This window comes from Haliotis rufescens, unplaced genomic scaffold (assembly GCF_023055435.1).
Source record: "Haliotis rufescens isolate VD_foot unplaced genomic scaffold, xgHalRufe1.0.p SCAF_41, whole genome shotgun sequence".
NCBI lineage: Eukaryota > Metazoa > Mollusca > Gastropoda > Lepetellida > Haliotidae > Haliotis > Haliotis rufescens.
In genome coordinates this window covers 960,246-985,478 of record NW_025964124.1, presented here as the reverse complement: position 1 = coordinate 985,478, position 25,233 = coordinate 960,246, and the positions used below count along the sequence as shown (strand labels likewise).

Below are 25,233 nucleotides of genomic sequence, written 5' to 3'. Positions count from 1 at the left end.
TCCAAAATCGCATAGATCTTTCAAAATACCGTGTTTCCAGGTAGTGTCATATGCTTTTCGAGATCTAAGCGAACCAAAAGATCGATGGTACTTCTGTTTTTACCGAAACCATATTGTGTGTTAGTATTGAGATTGTTTGTTGCTAAGTACGAAACTAGTTGATTATTTATTATGCATTCGATAGTTGATAATTTGAAGGGTCTCTATGATCTCGCCCAGGTTTGGGTATGGGATTACTACAGCTCCTGTAGTAGTATCACAAGCTTGTCCAAGAGCACTATGGAGATCATGAATAGAGAATAGTCTTATAATCGATTACAGATAATAATCTTCCCCGTTATCTGATTTGCAAGTAATACTGTTCTTTTCTTGCTGTCTTTGATATTTTTGGTAAATTTATGGTCATAGATAGTTGAGGATGAATGTTTAGCCAAAGTTTGTTTACATTATCATATTTATCAGTTAGTAGTACATCCTCATTTTGGAGATGGTGGATTTGGAACCCTTACCTTTAACTTTCTGAATCATGTTCCATACTTCAGACATTGGCATACATGAATTTATTTTTGAGACATGTTTATTTTGCTTAAAAGGATGTCATTCTTTAGCATTTAATTCTTTTAATTTATTCAAATTATGTACCATAGGATGGCGACGGAAATAGTTTTCAGCAATTTTTCAGTGCCTTCCTTGTTGGCTTGCAGTCATTGTTAAATAATAGTTTACGTGAATTATGTGTGGATTTGCAGAGGACTGTATTCATCAGCTATTTTTTCATCCCGTTAGTCGCCTTTTACGGCAAGTATGGGTTGCTGAGGACCTATTTGAACCCAGATCTTTACGGGTTTTATGTTAGGTCCACCTCTGGCTTCACTATCTACCATGGTGGAGAAGAGAAGTAGGGGCTACATGTATGTTTTCAAGATTGATTTGAGCAGCAGAAACATCAGATTGTATTCTTAATCCAAGTGGTGGAATAAGAGATTATTTTTTATTGTCGAGATTTTTGTAAAGAGGATTGAAAACACAGCCACATGTTGTAAGGCAAAGCCTCAGGCCTTGGGGATGAATGGTATTTAATGATTTTAAATTATTTCTTTAAGTCCCACCATGATGCTTAACGAAGTGACAGACAAAATGCTGCCTTGGGGGACAGCCTGATCCTGAGTATAATGATTAGATAGGGTAGACCACTATCGGACTTGAAATTGCCTGTCAGTTGAAAATTTGGATACAAATTGAGGCAAACGGCCTTGCAATCCAAAATCGCATAGATCTTTCAAAATACCGTGTTTCCAGGTAGTGTCATATGCTTTTCGAGATCTAAGCGAACCAAAAAATCGATAGTACTTCTGTTTTTACCGAAACCATATTGTGTGTTAGTATTGAGATTGTTTGTTGCTAAGTACCAAACTAGTTGATTATTTATTATGCATTCGATGGTTGATAATTTGAAGGGTCTCTATGATCTCGCCCAGGTTTGGGTATGGGATTACTACAGCTCCTGTAGTAGTATCACAAGCTTGTCCAAGAGCACTATGGAGATCATGAATAGAGAATAGTCTTATAATCGATTACAGATAATAATCTTCCCCGTTATCTGATTTGCAAGTAATACTGTTCTTTTCTTGCTGTCTTTGATATTTTTGGTAAATTTATGGTCATAGATAGTTGAGGATGAATGTTTAGCCAAAGTTTGTTTACATTATCATATTTATCAGTTAGTAGTACATCCTCATTTTGGAGATGGTGGATTTGGAACCCTTACCTTTAACTTTCTGAATCATGTTCCTTACTTCAGACATTGGCATACATGAATTTATTTTTGAGACATGTTTAATTTGCTTAAAAGGATGTCATTCTTTAGCATTTAATTCTTTTAATTTATTCAAATTATGTACCATAGGATGGCGACGGAAATAGTTTTCAGCAATTTTTCAGTGCCTTCCTTGTTGGCTTGCAGTCATTGTTAAATAATAGTTTACGTGAATTATGTGTGGATTTGCAGAGGACTGTATTCATCAGCTATTTTTTCATCCCGTTAGTCGCCTTTTACGGCAAGTATGGGTTGCTGAGGACCTATTTGAACCCAGATCTTTACGGGTTTTATGTTAGGTCCACCTCTGGCTTCACTATCTACCATGGTGGAGAAGAGAAGTAGGGGCTACATGTATGTTTTCAAGATTGATTTGAGCAGCAGAAACATCAGATTGTATTCTTAATCCAAGTGGTGGAATAAGAGATTATTTTTTATTGTCGAGATTTTTGTAAAGAGGATTGAAAACACAGCCACATGTTGTAAGGCAAAGCCTCAGGCCTTGGGGATGAATGGTATTTAATGATTTTAAATTATTTCTATAAGCCCCACCATGATGCTAAACGGAGTGACAGACAAAATGCTGCCTTGGGGGACAGCCTGATCCTGAGTATAATGATTAGATAGGGTAGACCACTATCGGACTTGAAATTGCCTGTCAGTTGAAATTTGGATACAAATTGAGGATATAAATATGTTTTAGAGTTATCATTCAAAAGGAATAAAGCATTGTTGGAAATATACTCTTCTTGACTCTTCCCTTCAGGGCTGATATAACCACTACCCCACTAATGTTATACGGATAGCAGTGGCTTGGATAGGAGTAGCGAGAGATACAGGACTGTGGAGGATATCTTACATCACCTACACTGAAGAACCTCCAGTGGCCTTTATCCATGCTGTTTCTGTATTCTTAAAACATGTCTTTAAAATAATAAAAAAATATTTTACTACTGGCCTTGATGCCTAAATTACTGAATAAACTGTCTGTCTGTCTGAAAAGAAATGATATGAATAATTCTGCCTAATGTCGAGTTGATCGGTATGTGTCAAGGGAGTGAGTGAGTAAGTGAGTTAATATTTAAAGTCACATCGGCAATATTTCAGCCATATCGTGACTTGAACAAGGTATAGCATATAAAAAAAACTGTCGTCAAAGGACAGTACAACAACTAGCAATATATCACAGATTATAATTTAAAACTAGTTTTAGATCAATAAAATGATTGGATTACGACAGACGACACATTATAAAAACAGGCTATTAATCACCAACAACTAAAGTTAGGCCACCATACTAGGGACCATGGGGACTTACAGTACCTTTGCTACCTACATGGTTCCCCAGCAGGATTTACACCATTCCTTTAGTCATTGGCGAATGTTGACGAGAGTAGCCGAAAATTAAATTAAAATATACAAATATTCTGCGTTTAAAAACAGGGATAGATAAATTACTTTGAATGTATGTGTCAAGTAGGTTTCTTGAAGACATAAAGCTGATGGTTTAAAATCTTCTAATACGAGATGGAGATCATCATAATTATGTCGGAGTCTTCAGCAATTCCATTGAATGAGTTGACTTGAGGAGCTCATGGCGGCTCAACTTGGTATCTTGATCAGGAGGTACGTCCACTCCCATGGACTGGCTGTGTTGAAGTGACGTCCATCTCCAGGGGCTCAAACGGATTATGAACCTCAACAGAAGCTGTAAATGGACTTAGCCCTGAAATTTTTCTCTTTTGGTTACCTGGATCTGGAGTGGTGAATTTGATCAGAAGGTTGTGATTGTTTTCAGATTGGGTGGCAGATGTCGATATGGTTGGATAGTTTTTAGATGCCTGAATGATGGTAAGTGGGCCATCCTTCAACCAAGAGATAGAAGTCTGGCATTGTATGGAGACTGTAGTTACTTTGGTACATGGAACCGGAGAAGAAGCGATCGCAGCTGAATAGCTTTTAGAAGAAGGTGTTTGGGGAGGAATGAATAACTTTTTAGCTTCAGTGTAGGAATGTTATGGTACGCCTGAGTTTTAATATTTTTGTTACAAGACCAAAAGCAGGACATGATTTTGATGAGGACATCTACTCTCCGTTGCAGTTCTCATTTCCACAGTGCAACGGAAACATCTTGCCTTGTTTGTGCAAGTTTTGATGACATGACAGAATTTTTAAGCTTGTAATGTCAGAGTGGATTTGGAACATAGACCTCAACTTCGATGTAAAAGTAACTTGCTTTTATGGACTTTGGAAGGGTTACAAGAGAAAAAGTGAAAAGTGTTTTTTTGTTTCTTGTATAACACCACACTCAGCATTATTCCAGCTATATGACGGCAGTTTATAAATAATCGAGTCTGGACCAGACAAACCTGTGACTGACATCATGAGCATCGATCCACGCAATTTGGATACAATGACATGCATCAACCAAGTCAGCGAGCCTGACACCCGTTAGTCGCCTATTACTACAAGCATAGTCGGCTTTTAGGGCAAGCATGGGTTGCTAAAGACCTATTCTCCCCTGGATCTTCACGAGTTGAAAAGATAAGTTTGGATATTGATAATCTTGTGTTTTTGTGGTAAACTGTTTAAGTGCGGTGACACCTTGAGATTTTAATTCAGGTGCTATCTCTTCTTCTGTGATGTCTGGCAGACAGAGAGCTCGATCACGAATGTTGCCCTGACTATAGTTCAGTGTCTTGTTCACTGAGACAACAACCCGTGTACTGACAAACCGCTGAAGGCCCAACATTTAATATGATGGGTTGCTGTCTCCATGCACATTCCACAATGATTGGACCACCACAGAGACGTGTGACATTCTTAACCTCACCACAGGCACTTTGAATACCCTTGGAGATCGCAAACGGGTTAAGTTTGAAAGAACTATAACCTAGATTGGAAATAACTAAGAATCCTGGCCAATATCTTTTTATTATTGGAGATAATTTCTCATCAGATGACAAAGAATGGTGCGTTCTTTTATTACCTTTTGATGAACCAGTGGGTGTGTTGTTACCCAACAATATTATTCATCATTCCTGCTCCCCATCCGCTATCGAGTGCCAACAAGGACGATGTTGCAATGGAAGACAGTCTTTGTTCTCATCACAATTTGAAAATAAAAACACCAACAATCTACACGAACATATATGTATTTCTCTCATTTTCTTCCAGTATACATTCAGCAGAACATTAAAAGTGCGTTATTTTAATATTGCCCGAAGAGAGACATAACTAAACATGAATATGCACAATAACATAACATAACATAGTTTGTTGAACATGTACACTAAGGTGCATTAAGTTGCACTTCATTTTCATTTATTATCGGATCGTGATACAAAGTTGTCCCTCAGTCTGAACTCAACAACTGGACAATGACAAAGTTTATAACCAAATATCTGATGAAAGTGTCTGATAACTGCAATTCTACCATGAATTTGGAAAATATTGGAATCTGAATGGTCAATCAGAGGCTATCAAATCACAATAAACCTCCTCTGATTGAAACAGATGGTTTGACGGCTGCATCACCGCGGAAGTTAATATTCAATTATAATGGTACTTTTTTCAGTCATTGTCGGTAGGCATATCTAAATAATAATATCTACAAATACAGGTTACAAAATGCAAAGTTGCGGTTACTACAATATTCAAAGTATGTTCGACAATACATTTCGTGCAGAAAACACAATAGAACTCTTCAGAGAGTATATATATATTAAGTTTTGGGGACAACAGAGTGCTTGGAATATCTCTACATACGACTGTGACGTCATATCGTTTGCGTCACATTGAGCAATATGACGTCATAATGATAAGGTGCGGTGTAGAACGAAAGCTTTGCAAGGCTTGCTTAGTTTTCTTATGCCGTGCCCACCTCATGTTAACCTACAAGTTGCCGTGATACATGCTTTCAACACCTGTCATATAATCGAGTGACCTATTACGGTATAAACAAACTGCTTGAGCATATACAGCTTCATGTTTTTTTCACATGCTGTTGTCAGTGGTCCGGTAATTAAGATCGACAACCCCCACAAAACACTGTATTCAACCCATGCAAGGTCACTCAATATATTTGCTAGCTCCAAAGAGTTCACGTTTTTTTTTAGTCATGGTAGAATGGAGATAATTGATCGCGCTACATTTAACATTTGAAACCTCATGCTGCCCGTTCGGTTCCAAATTCAATTTAGCGCGGTTACATTTACAGGTGACCTACCTTTACATTGAAAACACCTTATGTTTATCTCCCAATTGTTCTTTATTTTCGGTCTATTACATGTCTGATATGTCCATTTATTATGATAAATATCCTGCACCTATTCACAACCACAGCTTCTTTTAGGAAGTGACGTCAACATCTCCGCAACAACATTTCTCGCTCATGATAGTAATTGGATGCGATGGCAATTTCTAAATCAAACATGTAAGTCATGGTTTAAGAAATGATATGATTGACATATTGCCGATGTGACTTTGATTTTAACTCATTTACTCAATGAATCTCAGAACGAAGCCTGTTAACTTGGCATGCTTGTATCAATATAAACGTTAACTATCAACTATATGTGTGTAATAAGACTACTTAGACAAAAGATACATGTTGACAACTCTATAACCCGGAAGAGGAACAAGGCATAGTGATACGAACTGCGCATGACAGGGAGACTTACCGCGCAGGAAGGAGGGTGTCCTTGGTCAAACACATCTGTGCTTTGGTTGGTTAAGGTGAAGTTACATGGTAGCAGAGCAGAACAACACAATAACATGGCAAAGATTTTTAAGATACCACGCAGTTTAACGGAACAAAACAACTATGAAACAACTAATGTGTGGAAGCTCGAAACAGATGTTCAAGAAGAGAAACAGGCATTGGCTAAAACACCTTTTCTGTCGGGACAAGCAAGGGCAAAGGCTTTTGAGAAAGATTTGACAATACTTAACTGTAAAGATGTAATACTAGAATTGATGAGCCCACTTGATGAACCATGTGAACAATTTAGAAACGATGGTTTTAGTCGATACTGTACCAAGTGATGTACAGTTTAGATTTGGAGATGAAGTCCAGGTTCGTTCATTCATGAAGGCGACAATACCAGCGCAGATGGGCGAGACAGTATGTAAACTGAAACAGAAGTGGTGAATGTAGACCTTCCACTCCTTTTGAGCAAGGACTCCCCGAAGAAAGCAGACACTGTTCTGGGCACAATCAAGTCCACGGTGTTCCAGAAGACAGTGGAGTTAGAGTCTAGAGCAAAAGGGTATTTCTGTATTGATATTGGCGAACAAACTCAAGGAGGCGTGGAAGTATTTGAGTTGTTACTGCTTGATGGAAATCTTAGCAACAAGGAGAAGAGACAAAAAAGAGCAGTTTGGCCTTGCTTCAGAATTTAGAATAAAATGGTTGAATAAAAACGCTGGCATTAATGATCATTACCTGATTAATATTTTGTCACAGATTGTTTAAGAATGCAACGGAAACATAGAAAGACACCACCCAAGACAGCACCACATTCCTGACGACTAATCAGTGTCCACTCACAATGCAATGAGCGTCTACCGAATTTCAGAGAATTTCAATATCAGATAAGTTCGGCTTCCCAATGTATGAGATTCAGTTGCAAAATGAGAAGACTGAAGCGTGACACCGCATCGATGTTACGTGACCAGGTGAGTCACTCTGGTACATTCTTTACGGGGCGTTTTCAAGGCTAATAACAAAGCTAATGAAACAGTTAATTAATTCATGTAAAAATTCCGATAAAAGTGAAACAAACCATGTTGTTTTTGGTATTGTTTAAAACAATAACTATCAACCACATAAGAAACGTCACGTCTAACGAAGTGTTGATCCAGAGCCGATCGATCGAAAACATATTTCATAGTTATATTAAAATAATAAAGACTCACATTTCATATTTTAAGAAAATATACACTCAAATATTTTGGATCTAAAGCAATACTCAATTTTAATGCAGGAAACGATCAATCTTTGCCGGACGGACCATTCGTCTCACGACCAAGATGTTTTGCAACCACAGCAGTTGTTTCCCCTTTCAACAGGTGGAGTTATATCCAGATCAATGTAATTAATGTATTTTGGCCTATAATTATTTGGTGTTTTTTAAACATAAAGACTCAGGACAATTAAGAAACTTATTATGAAAAAACAACATTACCACGTTTAAACTTGAATGTATTACGTCATACCTAAATCTATGTAAACTCAAGAAAGTAATATATGTATTTATATTTTTTCATAACTATTTTGATTTCTTATAGGGAGCACACAAAATGATGGAGATAAAGGTGGGGGGCACCAATCAACCTTATTAGGTATTTTTTTCAAAAACAATATTCGTTTTGTTCAACAATGATGTACATTTATTTTAGATAGGATGAATTAATCTCAAAATTAATTTCATATTATTAGTTTTAGGTAGAAACTCAATATCACAGTTAATTACTTTCATAATTAACAGACAACACAGAGTATTAAGACATGTAGAATTATGTTTGTCTCAAGTATATTCTTTAAACCAAAGATTTATTTTTTACCATGTTTACTGAAAAAAAAACCCCATTTCTTTAATAATGCAATGGTTATATTATCATAGCAGATAAAGAGTCATAATATGCACAGCTAGCTTAATTTTAATGATAATTATTTCGCATTTCTTGGGATGATAAACTGGACACATGACAATATGTCAAGAAATGTGTTTTTATCTATTATTGTCCCATAACATGGTTTACTGTGGTTTATTTTTTCACATAATCTAATTGGCTGCCTGGGAGTGGAAAGCTGTGTCGTTATTTTAATCGGAGACCTTAAATTGTTCTAATGTGTAAATTTTCAGAACATGGTAAGTAAAGAAAAACTCAAATTTATGGGTGATGAGGAAATTTACCAAGATGAGGTCCTTTTATAACATTTTACCATAAACCTCATTTCTTTACATTAGCAATGTCTAATTTTAATTGTAATCCTTTTTACAAAAAAATCATATATGAACAGGTCACTAAAATGCATATTTATTATGAGTCTTGTTTTCATGAAGATAAAAAGAGAAAATGTTAATTTTAAATTACCTATTATCAGTAAGTCTTAACTTCTAATCTGATAAATTAACAAAAGAATAAAGTTTGGAGGTAACTGTTGCAGTAAAATAACAATATAACATTACAAAGGTTATTAAAATGCAAATATTTGTAGAACTATTGAAATGATTTGAAATATCATGTCCAAAGCAAAATTGTCCACTGAATAATTCATGATTAATCTGCCACAATTAGAACTCGGCAAAGCCTCGTTCTAATCGTGGCAGAATAATCACGAGTGTGTAGATTGTTCGGTAACAACCGAACACAGTGGTTAATCCTCCATGTTTCCCCCCGATGAGACCCCAATTTCCGTTTCTCAAGTTGAAACAATATATCAACCCGGAAATCTGTTCGCAAAAGAACTGTAGAAGTGGTATACAATCAATAAATGTACTACAATATTCACAAAGTTTACACAAATCAATACAAATTTCTACGCAGCAATTGCTATGGCAGGAACAAATAGAGTTGTATTATCATTTGCTAGTTTGTTTGTTTTCTTGTTTTACGCCGCATTCAACAATATTCGAGCTATATGACGGCGGTCTGTAAATATAGGGCGACATGAAGAGGACGTTTCCAAATTTGACAAACATGATGTCCTATGCAATGCCCTGTTTACAATTGTACAATACACGGTGGTGCGTTATTATCACTATTTTGTAGCAATTAACAAATACATGCTAATGATAAAGTCGGAATCACTAGCGTTTTAGTCGAGCTTTCTTATGCTTATGGACATTTTTATTGACTCACAGGGTGTTTATTATAATCACCATCATTTATAAAGATGAACTCGTATAACTGTGCATCAATCTGCATATTTTTTGGTATGATGTTTCTTCAGTATTGCAGTAAAAGTTCATTCACTGCACAGCTACCACTTTCATCCTTATTGGCCAGAATTACCCTTTCCTTGTCGGCAGTGGCTATTGTGACATGTGAAAGGATATATTTCACAATATTTATATTTCTGGATTCACAGGCAAAATATAGGATGGTGTTGCCATTTGTATCAACGGATGACAGATTTGCTCCTTTCGTCACCAGGAAGTCAAACACGTCTCTCTTCCCCATCAAGGCCGCCTTCATTACTGCCGTCTGTCCGCCCTTTTCTCTGCTGTTAATGTCAACAATATTCTGTGCGAGAATATACTCGACTATCTCCAACTTTCCACCCTTCGAGGCATAATGAAGAATGTTTTTGTCATAATTATCCACTAATGTCAGATTCGCCCCCTTCTTCACAAGTAAATCAAATGCTTCTTTATTTCGAATTCTTGCTGCATTCATTAGTGGAGTGTTCCCACTCTGTGCTCTTGAATTGATGTCATCTACAATATTCTGTGTAAGAATATACTTCACTATCTCCACGTTTAATCCATCACAGGCCAGATGAAGAATGTTCTCCTGACGTGCAGTTACGCTTGTTAGATCAGCACCTTTAGTTACTAGCAAGTGAAACACCTCTCCAAGTCCCTTGAGTGCTGCCAGCATCACAGGTGTCTTGCCGTCACTATTTTCACTGTTGATATCCACAGTTGTTTTTGTGATCAAATACTTCGCTACTTCAGTTTGTTTGCTAGTGCAGGCAACGTGAAGGAAGTTGCTATAATCATACTTCCCTTGTGTCAGATTAGCGCCTTCTCTCAAAAGCAAATACAATATGTCTCTATGTCCCACGGAAAGTGCTATCCTTGCTGGTGTCAATGCGCCAACGTCTTCGCTGTTGATGTCTACAATGTTTTGTTGGAGGACATACTTCACTATATCCACATTTCCGCCATAACACGCCAAATGAAGGATGTTGTCATCGTCTTCATTCACATGAGTCAAATCTGCTCCTTCACTGATAAGTAAGTCAAACACTTCTTTATGTCCCCAACGTGCTCCCACCATTGCTGGTGTCAATTCTTCTTCGTTTTTGTTGTTGATGTCTACAATATTTTGTTTGAGGACATACTTTACTATATCCACATTTCCTCCTTCACATGCCATAAGAAGGATATTGTTGTTTTCTTCCTTCATAGTCAGATTAGCTCCTTTCTTCACAAGTAAATCGAATATGTCTCTGCGACCCGTCTTTGCTGCTATCACTGCTGGTGTATAGCCATCCAGATCTTCGTTGTTCATTGCATCAATGTTCTGTTCGAGAGAATATTTCACGATCTCAATATTTCCCCCTGCAAATGCCATGTGAAGGATTGTCTCATAATCAGGGTGCATTATTGACAGATCAGCGCCTTTTTGCACTAAGAAATTAAACACGTCTAGTTTCCCGTTAAGTGCTGCAAGCATGACAGGTGTCATCCCGCAGTGTTTCCTGTTTATGTCCACCCTGTTATGTTTCAATACATATTCTAGTATCTCAGTATTTCCTCCCCGAATGGCCAGATCCACAAAAGTAGATCCCTTATCATCAAGTACTGTTAGATCAGCACCTTTACTCACCAGCAAGTTAAATACGTCTCCATGTCCCCTAAACACTGCTAACATGGCTGCCGTCGACCCGTCCCGTCTTCTTCTGTTGATGTCTGTCACGTTCTGTTCGAGGACATACTTCACTATTGGAATATTTCCCCCTTTACATGCCACATGAAGGATGCCCATCCGAGCAGTACTCAAGATTGACATACTGGCTCCTTTCCCCACGAGAAAGTCAAACACTTGTCTATGAGCATTCTGTGCTGCAAGCATCAGTGGTGTCATTCCGTTCTGTCCTCTTGTGTTGATGTCTGCATGACCCTCAGATAATAAGTATTTGACTCGGCACATGTCTCCATTCTTGCAGGCATCGAGGAGATCAGTGTTTGACTGACTTTGGTTTTGTGTGTGATTCTGTGTTACTGAAAGAAAACATCAATATTTATCATACAAAACTGGCTTCCACAGTAGATATCGCTTGGGTGAGATCAAGTGAGATCTCAGTAAATTGCATTAGAATGCTTTGTAGACCATTGTGACGTCATTGTTAACATGGAGGCACTGCTTATTACCGTAGAGAAACTAAAAAAGTTGGAAGAATGATGTTGGATGATAAATAAGCATAGCAGTTTTTTCCTCATTTATCACCTCTTGATTGATATATTTGATATCAAAAGACACTCGGGTGATAATCTCTATTTGTCATCAGAAACATGTATTGAAGATTCTGTATTAATCTTCGTCTTATTTTGTTTAGTATGTGTAAAGATACACAGATATATCAATGTGTGTTCTCTTCAGTGCTAGTTTTCAATTACAATAGAATTTCAGTAGCATATTATGCAACCCATTTTGTAATGTTTTTTGTATTGTTTGTTGTGGAGCTGCCCTCAACAATATTCAAGCTCTATGCCAGAGTCCTGCCAATTATCACTTCTGGGCCAGACAATGTATGGATTGATATTATGAGCAAGGACCGACGCAGGCAGTGAAAGATAACACAATATCAACAAGTCACCGGATTGATGACCCAATCTATGTAGTCGTTTTGGAATAGATACCACTGGTGATCAATCATCACCGAGGGGCCCGTGAAGATCCGGGGTAGAATAGATCTTCAGGAACCCATGCTTGCTGTAAAAGGCGACTATGCTTGTCGTAAAAGGCGACTAACAGGATCGGGTGGTCAGGCTCGGTGACTTGGTTCATGCATGTCATCAGTCCTAATTGCGTGGATCAATGCTCATGTTGTCAATCACTGGATTGTCTGGTCCAGGCTCGATTATTTACAGACCGCCGTCAATAGCTGGAACATTGCTGAGTGCGGCGTTAAACAACAAACCAAACTAAACCACAAAGCACTATAGCATCATGGGGGCAACAGTAGCCCGGAATCCCAAAGGGGGCTGTTATAAATATGATACGTCAATGCCAAAGAATAGTCAGCCTTGATTATCTGCGAGAACAGATTTCATTGATTGTAAAATGCAAAATAGTGTTGACAAGTATATGAACGGATCACTTAAACAGTAAATCACACAGGTCAATAAACCATTGAGATATAATTGTGCTGTGTAATGGATAGTGGTGTCTAGTATAATGAAATCCGTTTTGGAATAGATACCACTGGTGACCAATCATTACCGAGGACCCGGTTACAGTATGCGTTTGAGACGATTTGGCGTAACAGCCCAAATAGTCAAGAGAGTATAAAATGAAATTGTACAAACTTATGATAGTGTAGGAAAATGGATTCAGACAGTTTATTTTATGATTTCATGTGTGCAACAGTTTCTGTGAGCATGACTGACAGATATTTCTTATGATTATGAAAACGGTTTTGTTGCTCATATTTATGAACCAAATCATATGCCAACTTCACTCGACTCCGCTGAAGGATAGCAAAGGGAGGCCTAAGGAACAAGAATTATTCGACACTTATTTCGTAGTTCGTGTTGTCAGAAGGATGTGGCAAATGTAATGGTACAGAAATGACTGCACGACCTATAATAAGTATACAGGTGCTGTAAAAGATAGACTGTATATACAAAGAGATTGTATAACCGTTGCTAGCCCATGTTGATGTGTCATGGACTAGTTATATTAATGTTACCATGTAATGTGGTTGTATGTCACTGACATTTCTGCTGCTAAGCTCGAAAGGTCAGCCTAGTTTTGTAATAATCATCTACAGAGACTAAACAGCAGGGACGTAAGCTAGGCCCAGATGAATGCCTTTACCTTCGTGATCCTCGGGTTGTAGACGTGTCACTTCACTCGATGCTGAAACCAAATTTCATATGGGATCAGGATGCGTAACTTTTCGTTTACTATATCAAAATATCACTTTGACATCATCGCAAAATACAACTTAGAATCAAGAACTAGAAACCAAATGGATACTTTGATTTATGATTTTGGTCCAATAACCGAGCTGTTGGTTGCAAGTAATACTCATTTTGTGCCTGTTGCTAATCAGGATCCTGAGGCATTTCCTCTTGTTTGACATACTCTAACTTGGCTCATATTTTGTTTTCATTAGTCAAAATAGTAACACTTCACGCTGATTTATTAAATTGTGTACCTTAGATGTCCCGTTCCTTATACATCTGAAATCATCCAAATGACAATTATTCTACTGTTATTTTTTGTATTACTCAAACACAAACATTATTTTGGAAATTAGTTTATGAAACATCTCATGCAAACTCCATGTTCTCGTTACTCATAATAATCCTGTGTAAAGCAGCGAGGGTAGAATGTACACTGGAAAGTCTGGTACCGAAATAACCATACAAGATCAATGCATATTAAATAAAGTATATTAAACACACAGGATTAAGTTTTCAGTCATTAAAAGGGATCACAATTGGTTATTTGTGGTAGCAGCAGTACATAATAGGCATGTTTGCTGGTGTATTGGTGCTTGTAATATATGTGTGTATATAATGTATATATAATGTACGTATTCATTATATATATGTGTGTATTTGTTCGTCAAATGGGATGATGACGCAGGCAATAGGAAATATGGTGAAAGTCTGGTGAAAATAAATCCAGTTTTATACCTCCACGCGGGAGAGAAACATATTTGGAAGACTTTTGTGATAGACTTGAAAGTTCTCCTATTCATATAAAACAAACAAAACAAAACCTATCTGAATATGAATTGACAGGCCTTACTTATCTTAAAAATAATAAAGACATTGTTATTAAAGAAGCTGATAAAGGGGGTGCTATTGTTATTATGAATAAATCATTTTATCAAAGAAAGATAATATCCATTTTAAATGATGATCAATATTATAGCAATACTAGTAAAAGAGAAGAAAATCTGTCCAGAATAAGGTTAAGAAATTGTTAGATAAGTATGATGACAAAGTTCTAGACAAAGAAAAGGACTATCTTATCAATTTTGAACCTAAAACCGCTACATGTTATGGCCTACCCAAAGTACATAAAAGTAAATGTATTCAAAAGGAAATTAATGATCCAAATTGTGAAGTCATTTCTATTGAAAATCCCGAAGATTTACCATTTAGACCAATTGTAGGAGGACACGAGAGCTGTACTCAGCGTCTTAGCAAATCACAGATATTATTCTTAAGCCTTTATGTAAACATGTAAAAAGTTTTCTCAGGGATGACATTGATTTTTTATGCAAATTACCTACTGAGGTACCGGAAGGATCTATGTTAGTTAGTTTTGATGTTGTTAGTTTGTACAGTAATATTGAAACTGAGCTCAGACTGGAAGCTATCAGATACTGGCTGAAAGAATACTGCCATGAATGCCAGATAGATTTTCTGATGAGTTTATCATTGATGCATTGAAGTTGATTATTACCAATAACATGTTTTATTTTGATGGATCTTATTATTCACAAAAGAAAGGAGAAGTCAAGGGTACTAAGGTAGCCCCTACTTATGCTACCCTTGTGTTGGGATTTTTAGAGAATATGTTTTAGGATAAGGTGAGAGATACTCTTGGTGAATCTATGAAGAACAAATTGAATATGCATGGAAAAGGTTTTTAGACGACTTTTTTATCATATTAAAAACCAGTAAAAGTCAACTTCCCACTGTTCATGAAATTTTAAATTCACTTAATGCGTCACTCAATTTCAATATGGAAAAAAGCAATTCCAGTTTAACCTTTCTCGATGTAAGAATCAATTTAATATCTGGGAGATTTGTACTAACTGATATCTTTTATAAAGATACTTATACGCACCAATATTTGGATTTAGGATCATCATACAAAACGAAATATCCCTTACTGTCTCGCAAGACGTATTTGTACCATTGTTTCCGGGAATGATGTTAAAACTACTCGCCTTGCTGAACTTAAGAGTTTCCTACTGCATCAAAATTATCTCGCAAAGCTAATTGAAGATAGCATACAGAAGGCGCTAAGTATTAAGCAACTAAAACTGAGAGAAAAGTCGGAAGAAAACAATATGGAGAATAATTTAACTCTAGTATCTACCTTCAACCTTAATCATGAAAAAACATTATCCATGGTTCAACGATACCTGCCTATTTTGAATCAAAGTATTAAAATGGAGAAGATATTAAGCAAATACAAAATTTTCAACAGCCAAAGACAACCCAAAATCTTAGAAAGATTTTGACAAGTTCTAAATTTGATTCTGTTATCACTCCACAGGTGCCTAAGTGCGGTGACAAACGTTGTCTAACTTGAAGCAATATAATTGAAGGCTGTTCAGTCCAAATTACAAAGGACACTATATCTACTGTAAAACAAAATAAATGTTATTTACTTGATTGTTTTTAGTGGATGCAATGAAAAGTTTATCGGAAAGACAGAACTAAAATTAAAAAGAAGAATGAATCTTCACCGTTCACAAATAAAGCAGCCACACAACCGCACGATTCCACTCAGTGAACATTTAGAAGCATGTTGAAACGGCAACTTTTTAGTTTTCCTGCTATATAAGCTAAATTTTGATCATGAAACCTACATTGTTTCAAAAAGAGCAGCATTTCATTCATAAGTATTACCCACGTGGTGAAGATACAGGTGGTAAGATATTAAATCCGTACGTCACACGTGTGTCGTACAAGGTTGACCTTGTTTTATTCGTTTTGATTGGATAACCGTGACCTCTGTCACACCGGGACTACTTTTTTCATTCATAAAAAAAATCGCGAGACGTCATTCATTTTGCAACTACAAGAGAGAACTGAAGAAATTAACGAGAACGAGAGATATTTACAAACACTTTATTAAACCAAACAAAATAGTCACACGCATCAACTTCGGTTTGCATTATATATAAGTTATGCATAGAGCATCTACAGACATTATATAATAGAGCTATATCCATTTACAATGTACAACCAGGGGGCACGGGTGGCCCAGTCGTCTAAGGCGCCGCGATTCGCTGTGCAGAGTTGCGTCACTTGGGCACGCCAGAAACCTATGATTGTGGGTTCGAATCCCGGTTCGCCCCGATTATGTTTCTAGGTTTGTCAGCACCATAGCCGTGCTCGTGGGTTTCACCAAAGTGGTAAACGTCTAAGACCTGCATCACTTCGGGCTTTCCTCCCACATTAAGCTGACACGCCGTGAAATGACTGGAATACTGTTAAAAGCGGCGTTAAACCAGACTCACTCACTACAATGTACAAATACCGATCAATAGAGCGAGGGTCCCCATGAGCGTGACGCACCCGACCACTTTCGCAACTTTCAATTTGACCTAAAAGGCTAAGCGTGGTGAAATGAAGTCTGTTTAAACTATCTGGACAGATATTTAGACTTACTTGGGATGATCCGGTTGTGCCATCAGTGTCCCCTTCGAAGCGTATTTTGTGGCGCTGCTACGGGAGGCATTGTTCATGAATGAACGTACACAACTGCACGACCAGATCACTAAAAGTGAATAGTTCTGATACTGACCATTCGAAAACTCCGTGGAAGTGTGCCTGACTTCTGATTTTGTGGCCCCAAATATCCCAAATGTGAACAATAACATTCCGTATCTCTAGCGTAAAGCGCTGTGAGTAGGCCTAGATCATGGTTGTCTTTTCTTATTCCGGTGGTGACCTTGTCCTTCGATCGTTCGAAGCTGTCACTGATAGGGCTGCAACGATACATCTAGGTCACGATACGATACGTATCTCGATACTTACATCACGATTCGATAGGTATCTCGATACGCTACGATACACATAGTGACAAGAGAAGACAAGAGATAAATGAATTTAACTTAGTTTATTAAAATGAAACATTAAATTAAAGTGAATGAATGCTCATGAGTCATAAAATATATACTGTGTGAGTATTTTAACTTAATGAATCATCTGCCATTTCCATGTAATGGCTAGCAAACACAAAAGTAATTGTCCTACATATTTGTGAGTTTTGACTTGATGGTAGGAGTAAATACTAAATGTACCAGTGTCCAGTAACTAATGATTTGCCATGTATAAAGGCAAAAAAACAACAATTAAAAACAATTATAGCAACAGCCATGTTATTCACCATTTGAAAGGTCTAATCCTAGTGTTTATAAATATGAAAGTTATGTTTATCACATTATTTAGATAATGGATTGTCAACAAGTTCGTTGTAAATTAAAACAATGTGAGCTAACACATTCATTACATCCAAATTAAGGACCAAGGAAGCGAAAATTTGACGATTTGGGGCAAATATAAGATTTCAAAAGATCTACTTATCATTTCTTTTTGATTTTCATTGTTTATGTAAATGGAAAATTATTTTAAAAAGATATATGACACATCGCTAGAAAGCTTGTTTTTTCATCTATACGCTCGTAACATTGCCTGGAGTCTTTTCGCAGCTACAACATAAGATCTCATTGGATAACAAATGGTTTCTAATGACTCTTTCTTGCCGTAATCTACTACAAGGTTCATGATTAGTAAAATTTGAGCACGTGACCTGAGACAGGCAATCAAATTACAAATCCTCGTGTACGATAAATTTCAGATTTTTACGAAATATTTTGGTTAAATCGTGTTATTCTGAACGTTTTAAGCAGGAAATCGCGATCTATATTAAAAATATGAAGCTTCGTGGATGATCATGTTAGGTTACAAGCTGTGACAAAGATTTTTCATGCATATATTTTGGCATAGAACATCGTGTCCGAGCCGAGAATTCGAGGCGACGAAAGCCGAGATGTCATTTGACTAACATTACCCGCGATCTCATGAAAAGATGGAAATAATAACGTAGCTGTAAGTTTGACCACTTTTAGATATATTTTTGTTGATTTTATTTATCCCTTTGTATAATATATTTAAAGATTTGCTTGAAACGTCTTTGTTTTGCTCTTTGACATGTTCGATGTGCATCCGTTGTCGAAGTGTGTGTCCGAGAATTATATTTTCAATGACATTGCGGGAAATAGTGAATAACTTTTTAAGCTATCGATAAAAAATGACAAATTGAAATAGAACACGTATTTCAGACATTGTGAGATGTGATAGATTTAATAAATGAATAGTATGACAGGTAGGTTCTTAAAACTATATACTGTTTTGACATGACTGAGGCTTGGCCGGTTAACCGGCCTACGGATCCTGGAGACTCGATGCTCTTTACCGGCCTACGGTGTTGAAAGAGTTAAAACACATTTAAAACCTATCTGTGGTCAAAGTTTATTTACAAACAAACAAAAAGACATACGAAAAAACGATTCGTGAAAAATCGAGATACACACTTCACAAATCGCACACCGTATCGTATGGAGTGAATCGCGATGCATCGATGTCCCGGGATATCGTTTCAGCCCTAGTCACTGACATGCAAGCAGACTTGAATTTGTTGATTTTCACGTCTTCAGTATAGGGTGGTACAGTTAACACGAATGTCTTTGGCGTACACTCTGATTTCCCTCTTCCAAAATGGTACGAACATGATATAAATTCAGCTGATAGATCAATGAAACCGAACCATTTTGATTGCACAGACAGGACACCGGCAGTGCGAGTGACCGACTGTCAGTCCGATATTCGAAGCGCGGCGCGAATGTGACTTTTCAGATTTTCATATAGGTGTCCTTCGTACTAACATGGCGCTTGAATTACCATAATGTGAAAAATTTCTTTCAAAAGGATCTTGAGCGTCGGTGCTGTTTTGTTTGCAAACACAACTGCAGGCGTATGTTGTTAATGCGTATGCCTAGAAATGTCAACAATGGCCATATATTGGCATATATCAATATTCATGCGCAACCAGATTTTGCAACCGGTTTCAGTTTGGTCTGTCAACGAACGAAAGTTGTTATGTATTTACACTTAAATATATACTCAACGTGGGTAATAAGTAAAATACCACACTCATTCTCGTTAGATACCATGTATACGAAACTAGTGAGCTTTCGCTCGGTCAGATGCCATAGAAACTCCACTCATTTTGTAAAAATGGTATCTAACGAGAATGAGTGTAGTATTCTCTATATACGCGCCTAAGTTAAATGTAAAGGCGTAAGTTATTTGTCCATTGTCACCTTGGTATTGTGACGTCATAGTTTCCTAAATGTTATGACGTCACGTAACTATATGTTACTACTTCATGTCCGTTATTCAGTTATGGCCTGATGAGACTCATACCTGGTACGAGTTGAAAGCACTATATATATATATATATATATATTGTAATAATTAAATAAGTGGAGTAAGATTGAACACACTTTTAATTGGCTAGTGCTTTCAACTCGTACCAGGTATGAGTCTCACCAGGCCATAACTAAATAACGGACATATAATTACGTGACGTCTTAACATTTAGGAGAACTATGACGTCACAATACCATGTGACAATGGAAAAATAACGTAAGCCTTTACATTTAACTTAGACGCATATTTATGAATGAAATGTTGCTCTTTTTGAAATAATGAAGGTTCATGATCACAATTTAGCTTATATAGCAGGAAAACTAAAACGTTGCCTCTTCCACATTTGTCTTAATGTTCACTGAGTGGACTCGTGCGGTTGTGTGGCTGCTTTATTTGTGAACGGTGAAGATTTATTCTTCATTTTAATTTAAGTTCTGTCTTTCCGATATACCTTTCATTGCACCCACGACAAACAATCAAGTAAATAACATTTATTTTGTTTTACAGTAGATATAGTGTCCTTTGTAATTTGGACTGAACAGCCTTCAATTATATTGCTGCAAGTTAGACAACGTTTGTCACCGCACTTAGGCACCTGTGGAGTGATAACAGAATCAAATTTAGAACTTGTCAAAATCTTTCTAAGATTTTGGGTTGTCTTTGGCTGTTGAAAATTTTGTATTTGCTTAATATCTTCTCCATTTTAATACTTTGATTCAAAATAGGCAGGTATCGTTGAACCATGGATAATGTTTTTTCATGATTAGGGTTGAAGGTAGATACTAGAGTTAAATTATTCCCCATATTGTTTTCTTCCGACTTTTCTCTCAGATTTAGTTGCACAATACTAAGCTCCTTCTGTGTGCTATCTTCAATAAGCTTTGCAGGATAAACTTGATACAGTGGGAAACACTTAAGTTCAGCAAGGCGAGTAGTTTTAACATCATATCCGGAAACAATGGTACAAATACGTCTTTCGAGACAGTAAGGGATATTACGTTTTGTATGATACGGTGACATGATCCAAAATTCAAATATTGGTGCGTATCCGTATCTTTATATAATATATCAGTTTGTACAAATCTCCCAGATATTAAATTGATTCTTACATCGGGAAAGGTTAAACTGGAATTGCTTTTTTCCACAGTGAAATTGAGTGACGCATTAAGTGAATTTAAAATTTAATGAATGGATGTAAGTTGACTTTCATTGGTTTTTAATATGATAAAACAGTCGTCTAAAATACTTTCCATGAATATTCAATTTGTTCTTTCAAAGATTCACCAAGAGTATCTCTCACCTTATCATCAAACATATTCTCTAAAAATCCCAAAACAAGTAGTACCTTTGTACCCATGGCTTCTCCTTTCTTTTGTGAATGATAAGATCCATAAAAATAAAACATGTTTTTGGTAATAACCAACTTCAATGCATCAATGATAAAATCACCCGAAAAACTATCTGGTATTTCATGGCAGTATTCTTTCAGCCAGTATCTGATAGCTTCCAGTCTGAGCTCAGTTTCAATATTACTATACAAACTAACAACATCAAAACTAACTAACATAGATCCTTCCGGTACCTCAGTAGGTAATTTACATAAAAAATCAATGTTATCTCTGAGAACACTTTTTACATGTTTACATAAGGGCTTAAGAATTATATCCATGCAATTGCTAAGACGCTGAGTACAGCTCTCGGGTCCTCCCACAATAAGTCTAAATGATAAATCCTTGGGATTTTCAAAAAGTAAAAAATGCACAATTTTAAACATTAATTTCCTTTTGAATACATTTACTTTTATGTACTTTGAGTAGGCCATAACATGTAGCGGTCTAAGGTTCAAAATTGATAAGATAGTCCTTTTCCTTGTCCAGAATTTCGTCATCATAACAATGTCTTAACTTCATTCTGGACAGGTTTTTCTTCTCTTTTACCACAAATGCTATAATATTGATCATCATTTAAAATGGACATTATCTTTCTTTGATAAAAATATTTATTCAAAATAACAATAGCACCTCCTTTATCGGTCTCTTTAATAACGATGTCTGTAGAATGTTTAGTAAGGCCTTTCAACTCACATTCAGATAGGTGCTGTTTTGTATGTTTGATCTGAATAGAAGCACTTTCAATTCTATCACAATGTATATATATATATATATATATATATATATATATATATATATATATATATATATATAGTAACATATTTATTACAAGCACGAATATAATTTGCTAATTTTTTTTACTTGACTCCCCAAATAAACAATATGATGACATATTGGTTATGGTAAAATAAAGAAAACAGTTTTATACGTTGACAAACCGAATACTGATATCTCATATCCCAGCCCACTTTTAATTACTTAATGAGATGTAAGACGTGTCTATAATTCTAAAGGCCAAATTAAATGTATTCAGCGGATATCCTAAAGTGTTTTGTGTTCATTTTCCTTTATAAGTTCTGTGTTGAGCAGTAGGAAGAGTGTGAAGAAGACTGAAATACTAATAAATACTCTTTATTCAAAATCGATTCGTTAAAAGAAATGTCAAGAACAAGGAGTTCTTTGAGTGGCATTTAGAAGTTGGAATGGTAACTAAGACAAAATTGTTATGGATGAGCAACTTCTCTATTACAATTGGGCGACGTTTCGGTGTAGCTTCTAACACCGTTATCATCATTTGCTTGATAAAGGTGTTAGAATATACACCGAAACGTCACCCAATTGTAATAAAGAACAAGAAGGCTGATTATTTTACATTTCAGCAATTACCTTTGACACAGACAGCTTTTCCACTTCGAGTCTTCAGACATTTCATACCCTTGCAAATCTTCAATGCACAGGGGCCGTCTCGGACCTGTACACATGAGTGAACGTTGTCATAATAGGGTAATGGCATGTCGTTTCAGTTCATTAATTTGAAGACCATTTTGGTCAATCACTTTATTTATAGGCCAAATATATGTATACAAGAAACGACAAACGTATACAGTCGGTATTAAAAGTCAAAATCGTCGACTTAGTGCCAAAGTATTTGTAATTGTAATGTCATGTGGAAACAGTACACTGCCATGGTAACCGTTAAAGAAAAGATGTGACCAAATAATGTGCAGGTTCGCCAAAACAATATGTGCACGAGCAACAACAGTAGAAAAGCGCTGTCACTTGTATTATTCCGACTGAAGAACCACGACCACGTGAAGCGCAGAGGGATAACGCCATCGCTCTCTTGGAAGTAGAATAGTCCAGTTCGGTCATCGACACATCGTTTTATGTGTCCCTAAGCATCATCACCAGACAGGGAGACCAATACCGACAACATGGTTCAACCCGCGATCGTCCAAGATCCGGACGCCCTACGGCAACGGAAAACCACTGCAACCTCCACAGTGTCTGTGATAGCAGGTCGGCGTCAAATGTCGGACTAGACTCCACAACACTCGTGACTGACGAACTGTTCATGGTGTCGTGTTAACACAGCAACATCGCAAACGATGTCAGTGGTGTCCGTTGCACAGATTATGGCCTCAGCTGCCCTGGAGACAAGTATGGTTTAGCGATGAGACCAGACTTATGTTCCGTCGGCAGGTGAATGATGGCTTGTTTATAGGTGTCGTCATGAACACTGTGTGGTCGTCTACGTACAGCAGGCTGACGGATGATATGTCAGCCTCATGATCTTCAGGAAAGCAGAAATGTACGACGCTAAGTTGACCAGACACTGAGCCACATGTTGTTCCCCTTATGGCCAACGTCAAAGTTGTATACCAGGACAACAACGCTTTGCGTTAGACAGCATCATTAACGGATGCCTCTCGAACAAAACACCAACATTGATGTCCCACGTTGATCCTCCCGATCGAAGGATTTAAATACAATAGCAAATTTATGGAACACGTTGGACAGACCCATGCGACAGCGACAACACAACCACAGACACTGCCGTAGCTGCTACTAGCATTGCAGAACAAGGGGGGCACGATTCACCAGGGTGTTAATCCTTACTCTGATTGGTTCGATGGGCAGGACATGTCAGACACAAGTCAACTCACAGGGAGGAAACACGCTATCGACTGGCGATGTCCTTGATCTTTGACCTGTCATTTTAGCAGCGTAGACTGCAGTCAACGGTGGCCTACTAGTAAAAAAGGATGACATTATCTGACATACTACTCAATATCCGAAGTTATCTTCTCACTGTAGCAGAATGAACCACGCAACCGTGAACAGGGAAATATCAACTCATTAAGTTATTTGATCTATTGCATAGATGAAATACACTGTACCCACTCTCCTTTAGCAAGTGTCATGTCCACCAATTCCTTCTAAATTGTAAAACAGCAGACTCTTAATAACTTCCAGCTGAGGTGAAGGCAACAGGGATCACATAATTATTTATTTCCAGTTATGTACAGTAACTTCTCTTAATATGTTTTGCTGTATTCCAGACATAGGACTTTGAAGATTGGAATTAAATTTAGACACAATGATAAAACGTTCCTTTCGTCTTTGCACACTAGTTATAGCACCTCATTTCCTGGGCAAGTTACATATCCAATCATATGAAACTGTACAGTGACTTTTGAGTGTCGGTGCATGCTAACAATTGCCAAAAATATGAATATGGAGTACCCATAAGGCACGGGCGTGTTCAATTTAGTAAATTTTAATACCTTGTCAGTTGCATGATATTGGATGTGGTTATGCAGAGATAACTTTATCAAAGCTTTATATCCAGCACATGACCTAATTTCTGGACTTCTCTAATCCATAAAGGTGGTAGCAATGGATTCACAAGCTCAAGCTGTACCATATTACTTCCAAACCCGTTAGGCGGTTGGGTAGCCTTGTGGATAAAGCGTTCACGCCAGAGACCTTGGTTCGATTCCTGAGATTGGTATAATGAGTGAAGCTCATTTCCGGTGTCCCTCGTCATGATATTGCAGGAATATTACTAAAAGCGGCGTAAAACCATGCTCACTCACTCCAAATCCGTCAAAAAAAGAAGTTAATCAATTAATGATCTAATGGCAAAACATAACTCTGCCTCATATAAAGTGGTGTGATTGTTATGTAATTGAAAATAGCAACATAATGTTTGGAGAAAGAGGGGTATTGTAAGAACTCAATTAATAATATCACTATCGGGTGAGACCATCATTTGCGTTCATATAAGCGAGGCAGCAGAGGGGCATTGAAGACACCAGATAATTGAAAACATCCAGGAGGATGAGTTGTGTTCTCCCATGAATTGTAATGC

The 25,233-nt window shown here is 37.1% G+C and overlaps 1 protein-coding gene across 1 annotated transcript in view; it reads right to left on the bottom strand.

Moving 5' to 3' along the window:
* Window positions 1–9,772: 9,772 nt before the first annotated feature.
* Window positions 9,773–25,233, bottom strand: part of LOC125372499 (serine/threonine-protein phosphatase 6 regulatory ankyrin repeat subunit B-like) — a 62,691-nt gene continuing 47,230 nt past the window's right edge. Inside the window, exon 3 of the mRNA XM_048382740.1 lies at window positions 9,773–11,775. Within this exon, the coding sequence (XP_048238697.1) occupies window positions 9,773–11,775 (2,003 nt within the window). The remainder of the gene's footprint in view (window positions 11,776–25,233) is intronic.